The sequence below is a fragment of the Filicampus tigris genome, chromosome 10 (assembly GCF_054856515.1).
Source record: "Filicampus tigris isolate MCC_2025a chromosome 10, RoL_Ftig_1.0, whole genome shotgun sequence".
In the NCBI taxonomy this organism is placed as follows: Eukaryota; Metazoa; Chordata; class Actinopteri; order Syngnathiformes; family Syngnathidae; genus Filicampus; species Filicampus tigris.
Genome location: NC_141226.1, coordinates 21531110 through 21548859, shown reverse-complemented (window position 1 = coordinate 21548859; position 17750 = coordinate 21531110). Strand labels below are relative to the sequence as shown.

The window sequence follows — 17750 nt, the reverse complement described above, 5'->3', positions numbered from 1 at the left end:
AATTGGAGTCCTCTTTTGAGATCATAGTAAAGATCTTTTCTAAAAAATAAATCATCTGAATTTAAGATAAAAGCAAAAACTGCTGCAAAAAAAATCATGTTAAAATATCTATTTAATCATTTAAAAGAAGACTAAAACCTTGTCCACAGCTTAACGACATGAAAAACAATTCTGTATCCGTATTGGCATATGAAATAATTTATTTGTTCGGTAAGAAAACCAACACCAGGGAAAATTACACTGTCTCATATAAAAGTATCAATGGTAACCATAACAAGCCAAATATGGTATAAGTTAAAAATAATTAAATTAATATAATAGTGTAACAATGTCAAAAGCATGAAACATTTCTGTTCACAACTTCGGCCAAAAGATCTATCCAAACGATCTTGGTTTGGCTCAAGGCGTCGGCTAGAACTTTAAGACCAAAACGCCGACACCTTGCTTTAGATCTGGACCTAAAGACATCCAGTATGTCAAAATTTGATCTGAAAGACCAAGACCCGGTTTATGACTTGCCCGAGTATAGCAACGGACTTTGTTCAAAAAGACAAAATGAACAAAACGTCAAACTGTGGCTTGAAATTCAGACAGAATGACGTTAGCAAGACTTGCCCCCAAAAGACTAAGTCGCTCTAGCTGGGAACTTTGGCCAAAGGTTCTTGCTCAGGAACTTGACCAAAAATGCCTACAGTAGGTCTTGCTTTAAGCAGCGCGAAATACTTTGGACTGGCTTTAAACTAAAAGATTTGGCCCTAGGGACAGTGTAGGTCTGGCTCTAAACTTGGTCAGAAAGACCCTAGTCAGGTTACCAAAAGACCAAAGTCTTTCTTGCAGCCTTGTTTTGAGGCTTGCCCATAAAGTACCCTACATCTGTCTTGAGAGGTTGGCCAAAGGACCGTGACCAAAAGACTTATTCCCAAATGACAAGAGTACGTCTAGCTTCAGACATTTGCCAGAAGTCGTGAATCAAAAGACAGAATTATCCATGCCTAGCTTATAACTTGCCTCAAAAAGAAAGAGGTGGACTTGGACTAGGACCAAAAGACCAAAGGAGCCAAAAGACTGGACCAATAGGTCTTTCTTTAAGGTCAGACAGAAAGTCCTATGGCTGGTTTCTGACTTGTCCCCAAAAGACATAGTAGGTCTAGCTTGAGACATCGGCCAGAAGATGAGAACCAAGACCACGGTCTTGCTTAGGACTTGAAATCAAAGAAGTGGACCATAAGACTTTTTAAGAAGTCTCACATTAAGGTCGAACAGAAAAACCTCGATGTAGCTTCTCCCAATCATTGTCATCCTTCCACCAACTCCAGCGCATTACCTTTTGTCCGTCATTCTCGTAAAAGAGCAGGAACAGTATTTACAACTCATCAAATGTGACAAATTCTCTAAAACCAGTTTTAAAGACACCCAAGAGCTGCAAATCTAAATGTAAAGTCCATCGTCCAGTAGGACACCGGAATGCCGAGAACTTCGATGACTGTGTTTCCGCACACTTCCTGTCTTGTCCCTGTCACTTCCTCTCCTGTCCCGGTCAGTTCCTGTCTTGACTCGATCACTTCCTCTTCTGTGACTCTCCGCGCTCCCTGGATGACGATCCTCCTCGTACTCGCCGCCTTTCTCAAACTTCCTCCGGGCGCTCTCGATTCGGCTCATTGGTTTTTCCTCACCACGCACTTCCTGTTGCACCTCTTCCTCCGCCCTCCTGTGGTGACTCCTGTGATTGGACGCCCTCCTCTCCTCCGTGTAGTCCCCCCGGCTCGATCCTTGACTCCGGTGCGAGGCCCTCCGTTCATCGCTTCTACCGTGAACGTCCCTCGCCGTCCCCGTGTCCCGGTCCCGTCCATCTCGACTTCCTGCGATTTCTGTCCTCCAGTCCTTAGCTTGAACGCTAGCCGTCACGCTGCTTTCGTGTTTGTATCCGTATCCGCCGCTACCTCTCTCCTGACTGGCCCACTCACCGATATCCACTCTCCCTTCGGGATTCCCAGTCATCCCTCCGCGACTTCTCTCATGTTCTGGCTTCCTTTTGGCGTACTCCGTCCTACCCAGTGATTCTTTCCCCTCATCTTCTCGGAGTCTTCTCTCAATCTCTGGTTTTGTACGGGAGTCGTTTGTTCTGCCCGGCGTGTCTTCTCGGAGGCTTCTCACCCGATCTGGCTTTTTTTGGGATTCTCCCGTCTGACCACGTGTCTCTTGCCCACCGCTGTCCTTCTTGTTGGGTTTCTCCTCCACTTTTTTAGGCGCTGCTGCCGCCGCTTCTTTCTCCTGCTTCTCCTTCCAAGCTGCGGTCCTGTTCTCTGTCTCCTTGTCCATTTTGTCCTTCTTTCTCATCCCATCCTTCTTCTCCTTGGATTCACCTTCCTTCTCTGCGATTTTGCCCTCCACAATCCTTTTGTCCAGTTTTTCCTCCATGAGGTCCAGCTCCTGCTCCAACTCTGCCAGCTTCTTGGGATCTGACTCCAGGTCGTCGTCGACCTCCACCTCCACCTCCTCCACCTCCTCGTACTCCTCCACCTCAATGCCGTCCATGGTCTTTTGCAGCTGCGTCTTGACCTTGTTGAGCTCCAGGAGACCGTCCTGGAGCTCCTTGCACACCTCCCTAATTTTGGTCGCGAATTTGGTCTTGGCACCTTTGCGTAGCTCATGGGAGTCCTTGGCCAGGAAGAAGACGTCTAGGGCCAGGAAGAGCGCCGACATGACCCCCGTGGTGACGCTGATGGCCTGGGCGGCCTTGGCCGCTCCGGCCCCCGCACCCAGAACCTGCACCGTGCTAATGAGCTTGTCGGTGTTGATCATCAGGGCCTTCCCCGCCCGGCCGCCTTCCTTCACCACGTGTTTGATGTTGTGATTCAAGGCCTTCTTGGCAGCGCTCTGCGAGTACTTCTCAAAGTCCCACTCCTGCAGGGTGTCTATGCCCTCCTGCACGAATTCCATACAGTCACGGATGTCTTTGATCTCCTCCTGGTAGTCCTGGATCATCTTCTCCACCTTCTTGCGGTCCATGTTGGAGTGGACGGCGTCTGTTATGTTGGCGGTGGCCGAGGTGATGCTGCCGGCCGTGGCCACGCCGATGCCCACCGCCGTGACAATGATGGAAGCGCCGAAGGTGAACGGCGCCAGGATGAGCCCTGTGATGGTGGTCAGGCTGCCGGCCACACTGGCCACGCCTCCGCCTACGGCTGCCGAGACCGTCTTTTTGTGGAACTGGTCGGCGGTGTCGGCGATGGCCAGCAGCTCCAGGATGCAGTGCTGCAAGGCCGCCCCCCGCTGGTTGAAAAGGCGCACAAACAGGCGTGCCGCCATGTAGACGCGGTCGGCCGCCTCCTCCATCGCGCTGCGGACATGGACATGAAGGGAGGTTCATATTCACGTACTCTGTGTCTAGCTATCAATTTACCCATTGATCCATCTCCCCACCCTGTCTACTTAACTATCATCTGTCATTATTTATTCATCCAACAGGCCATCATCCACCTGTAGTATACATTTGTTATCCAGCTATCTATCAATCAATCCAACCAACATCATCCATCCGTCCGTCCAACAATCAAACATCCATCCATCACAAATCCATCATATATAACACAAGCATCCATCCAAAAATAAATACACCATAAAGCTAAGAGTGCGCATACATTCCCTCCTCATCTTCTTGGAAATTGGCCGTCTCGTTCCACTCGGCCCAGCCTGTAGGGACAGGAAGTCAAGACCAACCACATCAGACGCAGGTGAGGAAACTCAAAACATTTTCAAGATTGAAAAAAAAAAAAAAAAAAAAATGTCAGATGTCACACTTGCCTTCAACGTTTTTCCACCACTCCATCAGGCCGTCGTTTTCCTGCAGGGAAACAGAAATGACACTCGCTCAACTTTGACCTTATGTCATCACGTGATGTGGATGCTGGTGGTCGTGCGCGCACGCACACACCTCGTCAGATTCCAGAGGGTTTCCCTCGGTTGGGTATGCTGCCATCTCCACCGGTTGGACCTCCACTGTACTCTGCTGAAAAATATACACCCAAAAAAAAAAAAAAAAAACCTGTCACACCGCCGATGTTATTGGTGTCACACACATGACCAACCTCCATCATACATGATGTCACATGAGACCTCAATTTAAAGGGGTAAGGAGGAGGAAGAAGAAGAAACTAACCTGCGGCGGGATCATCTCCTGCATCTCCACAGTCTCCTCAATGGCGGCCATCTTTTCTTGGGCCTGTGAAGCAAAAAAGCAAGAGAACAAAAGTCATTGAAAGAAAAAAAAAAAAAAAAAAAAAAAATCCAAAACGGTAGAGATTCTATGTCTTTTCAGGCAAGGCTTCATGAGACTTTTTTTTTGTGGGTCTATTCGTCATTAGACATTGCAATTACATTTTGTGTTAAGATAAACTGCCTTAGGGGTTACCTGTGACAAGGCGTTGAGTTTAGGCATCCTGGGAAGAGTCGTCTTGACTCTGAAGGATACAATCTGGACGACGTAAAAAAAAGAGCGACATGACGGTAAGAGGGAGAAGACATTTTGTGTGTTCCTACCTCACAAAATCAAACACGGACTCGTCTTTTCTTCTTGATGGTCCTCCTGCGCTTCAGCCCGCCGGCCGCGGGTGGCGCCGCTTCCTCCTTGTCGTCATCGTTGTCCTGCTGGCGTTAACGGCATATTAGCGCATGTTAACTCATCTTTCCATGTGACTTGAAAAAAAAAAAAAAAAAAACGGCCTAACCTGTTTGTCTGCAGTTTTGGGCGTTCTCTTGAACATGCCAGCGAAGCCTCCTTTTTTCTCCTGTTCAACATAAACACACAGTCATATCTACTGAACAATGTATACACACACACACACACACGTCAATCATAATTACTGTAGACTGGTTCCTAATATTTGCTCCCTTAAGGTATCCATGTACATATAAAAAGTGTATTGTGTACTCACCTTTGCGGTGGCAGCTTCAAGAAGATTGACAGTACTGCCTGATAGTTCGTCTCCTGACAAGTCATCCTTGTTGGGAAGAAACCAACCAAAACAAATTTTTAAAAAATTAAAAAAAATCTCTTCAGGAATAGTTGAAGCAGTTTTGCCCTTATACAAACAATGTGATTGATTGTTCCAAATGTCTGCCAAAATATAAAAAAATAAATACAATTCAATGTTTAATTGAAATGTTAAAAAAATATATAGAAACATTTAAAATAAAAACTAAAATAAGAAAATGTAAAAAGTAATAATTATACTGTATTAACATGACAAAGAAAAGGACAATTTTCCTCCTGTCATCTTAATTCCTATAATTCACCTTGACACTTTCTTCCTGCTTGCCATCACTAAGAGGATCCTGGAAGCAGAAATATGATGTGACGTTTTGTTATTCTATCATTTAAACACAAACAAATGAGAGTAGAAGATGATCTGATGAGATCACCTTGGTGGCGACGGAGCGTGGAGCTGGTTTGGGTGACTTTTTGAACATTCCCGCCAAACCTCCCGTCTTTTCCTGCAAACCAAGCGTCAGAAAGGGCCAAAACAGTCCAAGTCAGACGTCCGTCCACGTTGTTTGTACCTTTGGTGCATTTTCTTCTGTCAAGTTTTCATTGCTGGCCGATAGCAACTTCTTCTCCTCATCGCCATTTGTCTCCTTTGCGAGAACAGCAACACCAACAATTAGAAAATAACAACAACAAAAACAAGAATAATAATCATCATCTAGTGTTGTCACCTCGTCAGCTGCTTTCGGAGTTTTCTTGAACATGCCACTGAAAATACTTTTTTCCTTAAAAAACAAAAATGAAATTTAAATTATTATTATGAATCACATAAAAAAATGTAAGGACAAAAAAATGTAAACATTGTAAATTCAAATAATTTAACAGAATTCATAAAATGGAAACATACCAAAATAGTGTGTATACACATTGAAAGAAAAAAATCTTTTACCTTGGTATTGGTGTTTTCCGACAGATTTTCGTTACTTGCTGACTTTTCCTTGTCCTGGAATGAAGAGTGAATGTCCCAAATTTTTTTTTAAAAAAACACAAACAATTAAAAATGAGGCAGCCAACATACCCCTGCAGCTTGGTCATCTCCAGAAGCTTTGGTTGTGTTTTTCTTGATTCCGCTGAAAAGTCCACCTTTCTCCTGTAAGCCAGGACGACAACAGCGCCCCCCACAGGCCACACATGTAAGACTTTGTCCACCGCCCTCACGGTTGCGAGTGCACTCAAGTGATGCTGACCTCATCCAGCAGGTTTTCGTTGCTGTAGGATCTTTTGAAGATTCCTGCCAAGCCTCCTTTTTTCACCTAAAGAAAGACTTATGTTTTGGTTAAGGGTGAAACAATGAGCGATAAAAAGCATCAGGCGAACTTTGTGGAAACCTTGGGGACGTTTTCGGACAAGTTCTCCGAGCTCCCAGATAGTGCCGCTGCACTCTTGGCTTCCGCTTGCTAAGACCACACCAAATACTGTAGTTAGTCATTAGTATTGTTCATAAAAGGGTTACGTACAAAAAAAAAATTGAGAGAGGGAGGCACCTTATCGCCCTCTGCAGGCTTCTGAGGCTTCTTGAACATGTTGCTGAAAAGGTTTTTATCCTGGGAAAAAAAGCATGACTAAGTCCACATGATCAACTAATTTTACACAACAACACAATTTAGATTCTACTAATGGTTAAAACTCATACAATAACTTCAATACACATATTGTTAAAATAAAAAAAATAAAAAAGTAAATACCAAAAATTCTGTTAAATTAAATAAAAAAAATTGACATCTAAATTAAGTTAAGCACAATAAATGCTACACACACACCTACAACTAATACACAGTAAAAAAATAAATTAAAATAAACAATTAATATGACAATGTTGTTCAATTATGAAAAAATATTTAAAAGATTTAAACATTAAAATTATGAACAAATATTTAAATATAATATTATCTAAATATTAAATTAGATTTAAATAACCCATTTAGTGTTTTGTTTTATTTTAATTCAGTGAATGCCTCCCTGCGATGACATCACCGTCATCAAATCCGCCGATGGTTTGTCACCTTGGTGACACTCCTGTCGGCCACATCGTCGCCGCCTGCCGCTGTCGTCGTGGTGCTCGCCTGCTCCTTGTTCTCCTTTTCTTTGTCCTCCTCATCATCCTGAAATCGGGACATGCGTTGGATTCAAATATTGGAAAAAAAACATATAAAAAACGTATAACTAAAATCAACACTCACCGGTGAGTCGGCCCTCTCCCCTTTGGGGGTCTTTTTGAGGAAGACGCCAAACAGCCCTCGCTCTCTCTCCTGACCCCGCCGCCCCCCACAAAAACACACAACACGTTGACAATGGCCGCACACACACGGGATTGATATGGAATTACGAAATATTGCATTGCGTACCGCTTTGCCCTCAGATAAATCTTCGCTACTGGCTGACAACTTTTTATCCACAGCCTCCTCCTGCAAGTGACAAGAAAAACACAGGCGCTTTCTTTGACACAAAAACTCCACTAATACGCCTTGAAGACATTCATTGAGTGTAGTAAATACATGGCGCTCATTGATGACATTATATTTTTTTATTAAAGCCTTTTTTTTTTTTTCCTCAGGAAAAAAAATCTAATAAAAACCTGATGCTAGACATGGACAACCAATATTCCACTATGGAGGCTTATAATTAGCAAATTCTATGAAAATACATTAAAAGTATTATATTAAAAAAAAAAAAAAAGTACAATAAGAATGCATTAAAAAAAAAAAAAGTCAAAAGAAATGAATTAAATTATACACTATGTTCAAGAGCACCGGAGGTTGGTGGTGTTTGGTGCTCATTTTTTTCCTGAACCAATAACCTCATTAATGTGTGTAGATCTGTCATTTTAATATAACCGAATAATCTATTTTTTTTTTCTCTACTCTCAACAACATAAATTACACCTGAGCTACACTATGGCATATTAACACAATTTACTGTTTTATTGAAAAAAAAACAATAATTGCTAGCTTACTTAGCACACTTCCCTCAGGGCAGCTGTCTGCTGACGATTCTTTTGGGTTTTTTTTTTTTTTTGCACAATGGACTGCTTTCGTGTAAGGACATATTTTGACGGACCGTCTCACCGGCGACGAGTTCATCCACCGCCTCACGGCGAACGTTAGCCGTTAGCTAGTCTAGCCACACCTCAGCAATTTTTTTATAGGCTACTATGCCATGCGCAGCAAGAGTCAACTTGAGAAAAAAAAAAAAAAAGCAAAAGAAGTAATACTGCACATATATTATATAGCAATGCTTTTTACTAAGCTTTTATTTTGAAGTTGGCCCTCGGAAGCAATCGTCGCGGCGACTGACTTGATTTGGATTTGAGGCTAGCCTGACCTATCCTTAGTGCGCAAAAGCCCACTGACAAACTTGAACCGGAGCACGATATTCCATTTTCAGTGCTCACGTGCGCCGGAACAGCGCTTATGTGCACCCCGGACCATATTTTGGGATAATCGTCATTTCACAATCATTTGAATGAAACGTGTTGTGAAGAATAAGATTTATATTGAAGTGTTACCTGCTCAGGCTGAGGTGCTTTGGCAGCCTTCTTGAAGAATCCACCAAATAGTCCTTTTTCCTGAAACACATTGTGCAGCATCACATGAATGGACTTTCATAATACATTAGGGAGTTAAAAAAAGAAGAAAAAAAAAAGTTACCTTGTTATTTTCCTCCGAGGGTCCGTCACTGCCCAACGAGCGCTCGTCGTCTTGTGGCTACGTGTGACAACATTTTTAAATCAGAGGTGAAAGTAATCTTTTCCATGTGAATTTGGTGCGCTGATTCCAAATCTGCCCTCATTATTTCTCTAGCACATCAGGTTCTCATAATATGTAATATGTACTGGTAAAATTTATGAATTCAGGCATAATAAGTCAGCAAGTAAGTAAGATCAGCAACAGGTGGATTTTTTCTTTTCCAGAAACATCGCTATAAATAACGCACGGTAAAGTCCATATTGCGCAAAGTTAAAAACAAAAAATGAAAAAGGTTAAAGAAAAAAAAGAAAAAAATGGAAAAGACAAAATCTGCATTTTAAAAATAAAAATGAATACAATTTGCCGTTGACCAGTGCAATCAACGGATGATGAAAAGAATCCCCTTGGTCTCATCTTTTTACGTCTTTTTATCTTAATGTCATTCCATATAGTTTCGATATGACTTCATCACTGTCGTGTGCTCTAGTCGTACCGTTCCACCCATTTCATACTCCACTTTTGGAAGTACATTCACGCCTAAGTGAAGATCGAAACGATTTCCCTTGTGCTAGAGCAAAGATTTGACGGGACGCTTCTCACTTCCTCTGCGTTGGGGGCGTCGGTCATCCGAGGCGACTTCTTGAACATTCCGCCGAACGCGCTTCCTTTCTCCTGAAACGCACAACGCCATCTTGTACCACAGCAAACACCTCCAAAAGACACAATGCAGACAAGCACGGGGACTCACTTTGGTCTTTGTCACATCGGGCAGACTGTCATCGCTCGATGAAAGTTCTCTTTGAGCGCTCGCGACTTCCTGAAAATGAAACATCTTACTTGAGATTCGGTACCGTATGCGCACTATAGGATTTGTCATGTTCACGACTCGAGCAAGGCAATCATCCTAAAGGTCATATATGATAGAAGAGAAGAAAAGAGACAACGCAGCACCTCTGCACTGGCTTTGGGCGTCTTCTTGAGGAATCCGCTAAACAAACCTCCTTTCTCCTACACAAACAACATCCAAGGCATCCGTCAGCATTGACGCACGCCAGCTTCACCATGTGTCAATCTGGTTATGTCGAAACTCACAAAAACAACAAACGAAAAAAAAAACATTCCCGTACCCTGAAAGAATGACAAATGTCATCCCTCAATATGATTCAGACTTATCTGGCAAGACGTGCAAACTACTAACTAACACAAGCGTCTCACGCTAGACTGTAAAAATCAAAAGGCGTCTTCTTTCCTAATCGATCAGCTCATCAGTGAAAAAAATGCATTGCGAAAACAAACATTTTGTTGCTAAATAAAAAATGTAAATCAGCTGTTCAAAAATATCTAAAAAAATAAAAATAAAAAATGTAAAAACACATTTCTTATCAGTGACTTTAATTTGCAGCGATCTAAGCCATTTTTTTATTAGTTAAATAAATAAAATCATGCAATTAAAAAAAAAGTTTTTTTTTTTTTTTTTAATTAAATAAACAGAATAACAAATAAAAAAAAAAAAGACAGAAATCCAAAAATAAGCTCCAAAAGCTGACCTTGTTATCCGTCAGGCTGTCCGTGCTGCCCGACAGATCACCGCGGAGCTCTTCGGGATCCTGCGAGCAAAAACACAAGCAACGCGTGCTACGGCATCTGGGGAGGGACACAATACACCCGGAAGTCTTCCAAGAAAATATTTTAGCATGGCTCACCTGCTTGGGCGGCGTCTCTTTGGGAATCTTGGGAGATTTTCGCAGGATTGCGCTGAAAAATCCTCCTTTTTCCTGCAACGCAATTTCACACGCTCGTCTGGGACGTCTTCGATAATGATGATGATGATGATGATGATGACCGGCTTACCTCTGAGGGGGCCTTCTCGGACAGATTGTCGCTGCTGTCCGACAGGTCGCCACGGAGACCGGGCTGCTGCTCCTGAATTAGAACATCCACACAAAAAGTCTTGATAGCGCTTGACTTTTTCCACATTTTGTTACTTTACAGTCGGACTGCTTAAGGGTAACAATAGTGGCGTACAAATGCTAATGTGCGCCTGTGATGTTTCCAATCGTAAGTTAGCATCAAGCTACCGGGAGCGATATGGTTTTCAATTCACAATGTGCGATTCTCTTTGTTTGATGTTTAGTTTGACAGTGACCTTTCGAGTGCCAAGGAAAAGATTGAAGGCTCTTTTTTGACGAATGTTTACCAATTCGCAAAAGCAAAAAAAAAAAAAAAAAAAAATTGCATTTCGCCGGCTTGTATCCCGAGGGACTCGGTCACTCGTATGTCAGGGCGCAACTGTATTCGGAAGATGTTTGACCTCGCCCTGCTGAGGCGCCTCTGCAGGTTTCTTCTTGAACATCCCGTTGAAAATCCCAGCGTTCCATTGTTCCGGTGGTTTCTCGTCTTCTTCAGTCTCCTCGGAATCGCTGTCCATCCTCCCGACCTGGGGGAAAAAAAAAAAAAAAAGGGGGACAAAAATGAAATGGCTGATGATGAATGGAGAGACCTGAAACAATAATGACAAACACAGCAAAAGACCACATGAGTTACCGTCACCAAAGGAGGTTTCCAGAACATTCCAGCGAGACGACCACCAAAGTCCTGAAAAAAAACAAAAAAAAAGTCATGTTTTCAAGTGCTATTGATAAGAATATTAATCAATTACAAAAAAAAAAAAAAACACAAACTTAAAATAAAAAAATATGAAAATACAAAAAAAATACAATTTGGAGACATTGAAAACATTGAAAAAAACCTAGATTTTTATAAAACAATTGTAAAAAATAAAGTACAACTCTGAAAATAGAAAATAGCTAAAATAGCATTAAAATGTAGGCATGAAATAGAAGTAATAAAATACAAGAATTTCTAAGAAACAACATTTAATTCAAAGTAAATCATATTAACCTATAGGGATCAAATGTATTTAAAAAAAAAAATCGAAAAAAGTAATTGAATAAAATAGAATCACACATTATTATAGTAAGTATGCAATGATTAACATAAGAATATAAAACTAATTCACGCAAGGCTGTTTGGATAAAATAATTTTATATCATTTAAAAAAATGATTTAATCAAATAATACAAATAATGTAATGTACTGCTATTCAAATGATGCATCTAAACTAAATAGAACGCCATACTATAAAATACATGAAGAAATAAAAATTAATGAACACAATTAAAAGGAAAATTCATCTTTTAACCAAAACTGTCGATCAAAAGCAACATTTTTGGCACGTCTCTTTTCATCATCATCATCATCATCATTACTTGTTTTGATTCTGCACTCTTGTCCTGTTTGACTTTGTCGCCGGCCGTCCGTTCCTTTTCCCGAGCCGCTTCTTCCTTGCTGGGATCGAGAAGCGCCTCACCCCCGCCGCCGCCGACCTTCAAGGAAGGCAAACGTCAATAACCGGGCATATGATGACGTCATCACCGTCGGGGTCTGCACTTCGTACCTTGGGTGTGGACTTGAGGTGCTTCATCACGCCCTTCAGGACACCCTGCTGAGCCAAAGTCACATGCTGTCACACTCAAGCACAAACACAAAAGTACGGGAAAAAACGCAGGCGCGTCCAGATATTGGCGCGCACCCACACAAGCGCTCCCAAGTTAACATACAAAGTACACACACATAAGTACTAGGGATGTCCCGATACGATAATAATCACCAAATGAACCTCGCGATACGGTAATTAGCATGATATTGTGGGGAGGTTGGCGATATATTGAAAGCTCACAATACTGTATAAAGGCCCACGATATTGTAAGAAAAAAAAAAAGATACAAAAAAACCCATCACAATATTCTTTTTTTTTTTTTTTTTTTTACATAACATCATTCACAAATAAATAGATGACCTACAATGACCGAACAGCTAATATTGAGGCACTTACTCGCTAATGCACGCACACATTGTGAATCGGGTCAATTGGTGGAGGAACTCAAATGTGTTACGTTCCCCTTTATCTGGCGATTAGCGTGGGTCTTACGCATCGATCCATCCATTATCGGCGGTGAAAAAATTGCATGAAATTAAACTGCACTAATAAACTAACCACCAGAGGGTGGTGGGACTGCACAAATGGGAAAACAACTTGGGCTTTGAAACTAATTTGCTGCTATTAATATCGTGACACCACGACGACGATATATCGCCATATCACGATAGTGACATATCTTCTATTTTTTTCTGATTTCATATTATTGCGTGAACAGTAAATATTCTTTACACAGGCAGCGAGGAGTAGCAACCTCAAATCCAGCTGGATTCTATACAATGACAATTCACGTAAAGGAGAGTCTGAAGTTCCAAACAAACAACGACAGTCAGTAAAACACACACGAGTACACACACAAAAACAATTACTCACATAGGTAGACACACATGCCAAAAACAAAAGTGCGCACACACTCACAAATGAAATGCAAGTACGCCATCACACACGCACACACAAGGACAGACTGCGTCAAATACCGGTTTGTTGGAAGTGGTCCGTTTGTCCGGAGCGTCGTCACCTCCGTCCTGGTCGTCAGTCACATGGCTCTGAAGCAAACACATCAACCTGAGTCACACAATTCAAAAACTGGTTTCATGTAGCTTGTGTGTGTGCGCGTGTGTGTGTGTGTGTGTGTTGCACACAGGACCACGCCCACACACTCCCATAAACCCGTTTAGCCAGAGAGTCCATCCAACCTCAGCTCCGTCCATCCGGCCACCTTTGTCTCAGCTTCTTAAACAAGTCATGCCTTCTCAGATCTTGATTTAACATACTCAAAGCCGGTCATGATCTTACGCCACCACATTCAAAATCAATTGCATGATGGCTTTAACATGACCCCAAAAATATTTAGCAAAAAAAAAAAATATATATATATATTTTTTTAAACCTAGAAAATTCTTCAAGAAATGATGATAAACATACAATATGCATTTTCTACAAAAAACGGTTGTAGGCTCAAAAACTAACATCCCGCCCCACAAAAAAGTGAAATATTGAAAAGTATAAATAAAAAAAAAAAATAGGCGAATCCGAATACACTCACGAGTATGTCGGAGTACACCGTAGTAAAGGAAACATGTTTGTACTCCCCGGCTAAAAAAGAAATAAATAAATACCGGTAAATTAAAAAAAAAAAAATGGGGAATAGAAAAAAAGTGGGGGTTTTTTGTTAGTTTTGAAAATTAATTGAGGGCCACTTGGCACCTGCGAGCCCCCTGGTTCCCCTTCCCTGATATAAGGTAAACTGGTTAGTGAATTAGCGTTATTAGTATTAGAAACATTATTAGCGTTATTAGCCTTAGCGCCCACATTGCTTACAACAAATGGCGTTTTTTTTAACTTTCAGGCTTTGTCGTAACTTGGCTGTCAGGACGGACGGAGACGTCTGCGTGTGAGGGGAACGAATGATGTTGAAAAAAACACATGTAAATAAAATTTGTAGCTTGGCATGCAAGTGACAAACCTGCTTGGTGTCAGTGGCCGCATCTGACTGGATGCTTCCGGAGGAAATCTGAAGAAAGAAGAGGACCACGTGTCAATGTTGGCGGCCAACGGCGAGACCACGTCGCAAGATGGCGTACATGCTTGTCGACGCTGTTGCGCTGGCTGTGTCTCGTCGTCCGGTTCCTCTCCTGCACGCGGAAAGTCAAGTCAAATTTATTTATATGGCCCTTAATCACAAGAAAGTCTCAAAGGGCTTCGCATATGCACGTGGAAAAAAAAAAAAAAAAAGACCTGAATTCTGACTTTAAATTTGTTGAACTTATTTAAATTGTGAAAGTACTGAAACTGCACCTGCTCTGCCCGTCTAGGTGCCGGCACGGGAGTTTCTGGCTTTTTCTCCTTCGTCTCACTTTGTGTCATGTTTCTATTGGCCTGAAAAATCACGGAACAAACATGAAATGATTTCGACATTCGTCATTTGTGCTGTCAATAGTAATCGCCGCAATTTGGGCAACATTGACATGACGCCAATGTTTATTTGGAGTGAAATAGAAACGTTTCAAAAACAACAGCCTCCCCCCTCCCCAAAAATGTGAAAACACTGTAATGCGCATGCCAGGCCACTAGAGGGCGATGTCACATGAAACAATTGCAACGTTTTGAGTGTTTTCAATCCCCAAATTGACGCAACGTAAACAATCTTAAACCTTCGGTTTGAACATTTTCAGTTGGAACATTTTCAGTTTTTACAATGAAATTGTTTCATCATCGGTTCTCAAACAACTGTTCATAACCTTTGATAACATTGACATTTAAAAAAAAATGTCTTGTTTAAAATGGTCTCACTCTTCAAAACTTTGTCAAGTTAAATGTCTAAAACAGAAAAAATACTGCCTTTTTTCCATTTGAATAATTCAGACGCCAAAAAGACCGTTTTAATAAATTTTCCACAAAATAAATTAACGTAAATGCCTTATAAGATTTCAATAAATAACACATTCATCTTACCTCGCCATCCGTAGCTAATCTTTTCAGACGATATTGCGTTTGGCTCAGTTCCTGCACACAAAAGAAAAAACAAATTAATAACACAGTATTCTAAACACGCACGCGAGTGAAGTCAGCATTTGCTTGCTTGTTACGAGAGTCAGGTGCTCGAACATCGCCTCCCTGCTGGCTCGGATGGCAAACAGCAGGACGTTATTACACTTGCTCTCAATCAATCAACCTTTGAGGTGATTGGTGTTAAACCAAAATCAAGTTTAAACAATTTATAAAATAACTGTGACAGGACATTGAACAACAAACCAACGATTCAAGGAATAATAAAAAACATTTTTTCATAGTAAAATAGTATTTTGTACACACATTGTGCTTTGGTCGTGGAGGCACCATGGGGGTGGGCTTGTCCAACTTCTCTGCATCATTTCTTTGAGGCTGTAAACAAAAAGTCATATTTTTTACTAAACACTGATTATACGCAAACAGTCGGTTACGGGGCCGATTAAGTACCTCGGGAGGCCAGGGAGGCAGTTTGGGCTGTGAAGGCAACAGAGAACATTAGAAATATGACTTAGGATAAGATTATTTTATTCAATTAAATTTTTTTCATGTTTCCATGCGTTCTTACGGGTTTGGTTTTCTTTTTGGCTTCGGGCTTCATCATGCACGGCTCCATCTCACTTCCCTAAAAAAAAAAAAAAAAAAAGAGACAAAATGTTGAGATCACAAAAACTCCTTGCCATGGTAACTCGGCTGCTTCCACATGCATGTGAAATGATGGAAGTTACTTTTGATGAGCGCATTTGCATTTACAGCGGCCCCTTGGCTTGTGTCACGTGTATCTCCAAATCAACTTTCCCCACTGAAATGAATGAAAAAGCCCTTAATCTGTTTTAGCCCGCAAAAAACAACAAATATTTTTGTCGAAAAATAGAACTCAAGAGGATATTTTATTTGCATTTGCGACATGTCACCTCAATAGTTTGGATCTTATGGATGTGCAAAGTCACACTCGTGTGCCGTGAGAGACCATCAGTTGTGCCGCGGAAAATTATACAATGTCTTTTATTTTAACAAAAAAAAAAAAAAAAAATTCAAATAATTTGTCTTGTGTTGATTTATGTACGCCAACCTCATATAGTAACAGGCAAAACAATGAAATGCTCATACACTAGATGACTGAAGGTAGATAACCTGTATATCCACTTTTTGTGAACCATTTTGCTAAGTGGTGTGCCGTGACATTTTTCCCGATGCGAAATATGTGCCTTTGCTCAATAAAGGTTGAGAAACACTGCTGTAGAGAAAAAGCTTAACGTCACAAAATGTCCCAAAACGTTGAGCAATCGTCACCAAAATGAATGCGCACCTCTCTAGTCATGCCCACGTCAACCTCTAAAAATATGAAAATGATGGCCCCAATATTTTCCTCCACATACAAAGTAGAAAAAGTTAATTTCGCTTTAATGTAAAAAAAATAGTAATTAAAAAACCGTAAGCAATCTTCATCAAAATTTAGGTGGGTGTCCCACGCCAGCACCTGTGAATCTGGTGGCCCTGGGTTGATTTTCGTTTACATGGCAACACTAGAAGCTGAAATCTAATTGAACAATAACAATTAAGCCACAAACAACTGGAAGCTGTGCAGCCATGACGCACACTATGAAACGAAGACAAATACTGTTGGAAACATGAATACAATTTCAAAGTTATTAATGTAGGCCAGTGCTTTTTGATCGTGTTCAGCCCAGTAGAGACAGCGCGCCAATGAGAATCACATACTGTAATAATAATTCAAATGAATGTAAAGAATTGAACAGTTTATGCGTCATGATTGTATGCTTAGATTCAATAGACATTGTGCTGCTCCTTTCGGTGTGCGCGTCCTTGCCACCAGGGGGGAGTACAAACCAGATATACAGCACACAAACACAGGAGGACAAACATCACAAAGCGCAATCGTCGTTTTTCTCATTGTTTAAAAAAAAAAAAAAAACACACACAAAAAAAAACGTCACATTGACTGATGCTAGATTTGTTAGCCCTTGGCTGCTTCGTTTTCAAGTGGTAAATCATGATCTACTATTTGGATTATTTTGGCACCCGGAAGCGCTTCTTAATGACAATTAATTGTGAAGACACATGTTTCCTGTCTATTTTACAGTGAAAACACACATTTCCTCAATTATCACGTGCTTCGTTTGAGGCTCTGGAGAGCTACAAAACAAAAAAAATTGCACATCGTTCATTGTTGAAATGAACATTTTACTCTTGATACACAGACGCCAGACTTTTGAGCGTCTCAGCTTGACAGCAGCCGGTCAATACCGATCTTTTGCGAGCACATTAAATGCAGCTGAAATGTTAATTGTTCGTTGTTAGTGGCGTTTGGCTCACCTAGCTGTTGTTCCTCTATCACTGGGATCCGAACACAAAGTGAGTGCCTGTCGAGAAGTTGTCCAAACTTTTCACCACACCCCGCAACGCATCTGCAGCCTCGGAGGCGTTCAAGAGCCTCCTGCGAAGCTCCGACATTTCCAGCTTCATCACAGCCTCCGCGTCGTGACACAAT

General features: G+C 41.4%; 1 protein-coding gene across 5 annotated transcripts; it reads right to left on the bottom strand.

The window, feature by feature from the left end:
- Positions 1 to 182: 182 nt before the first annotated feature.
- Positions 183 to 17720, bottom strand: LOC147141302 (uncharacterized). 5 transcript variants are annotated; one of them, XM_086043378.1, is made up of 42 exons: positions 17576 to 17720; positions 15807 to 15863; positions 15689 to 15715; positions 15545 to 15613; positions 15185 to 15235; positions 14528 to 14608; positions 14314 to 14364; positions 14196 to 14243; positions 13207 to 13275; positions 12188 to 12235; positions 12000 to 12116; positions 11275 to 11325; positions 11042 to 11167; positions 10582 to 10653; positions 10434 to 10505; positions 10278 to 10337; positions 9682 to 9738; positions 9479 to 9547; positions 9331 to 9402; positions 8692 to 8748; positions 8550 to 8609; positions 7390 to 7449; positions 7225 to 7293; positions 7048 to 7146; positions 6529 to 6588; positions 6373 to 6441; positions 6232 to 6297; positions 6063 to 6134; positions 5934 to 5987; positions 5716 to 5769; positions 5560 to 5634; positions 5422 to 5493; positions 5296 to 5334; positions 4935 to 5000; positions 4728 to 4787; positions 4561 to 4647; positions 4412 to 4474; positions 4160 to 4222; positions 3935 to 4009; positions 3805 to 3844; positions 3642 to 3693; positions 183 to 3340 (listed from the first exon to the last, which is right to left on the bottom strand). In XM_086043378.1, exons 2-42 carry the CDS (start codon positions 15852 to 15854, stop codon positions 1429 to 1431), a joined length of 4512 nt encoding a protein of 1503 aa, XP_085899504.1. In that variant the 5' UTR covers positions 15855 to 15863; positions 17576 to 17720; the 3' UTR covers positions 183 to 1428. The 5 variants fall into 5 exon arrangements, with proteins under 5 accessions (XP_085899504.1, XP_085899506.1, XP_085899505.1 ...); XM_086043380.1 differs by having other exon boundaries at positions 3935 to 4006; XM_086043379.1 differs by having other exon boundaries at positions 4561 to 4644.
- Positions 17721 to 17750: the final 30 nt, after the last annotated feature.

What these genes read in the sequence shown, in the direction of transcription:
- LOC147141302 (XM_086043377.1), bottom strand. Translation starts at nt 15,854, where the DNA reads ATGGAGCCGTGCATGATGAAGCCCGAAGCCAAAAAGAAAACCAAACCC. An exon ending in GGAAACCTCCTTTGGTGACG is followed by an intron (nt 11,168 to 11,274) that starts GTAACTCATGTG and finishes TTTTTCCCCCAG; the next exon opens with GTCGGGAGGATGGACAGCGA. An exon ending in TGTCCGAAAACGTCCCCAAG is followed by an intron (nt 6,298 to 6,372) that starts GTTTCCACAAAG and finishes GTCTTTCTTTAG; the next exon opens with GTGAAAAAAGGAGGCTTGGC.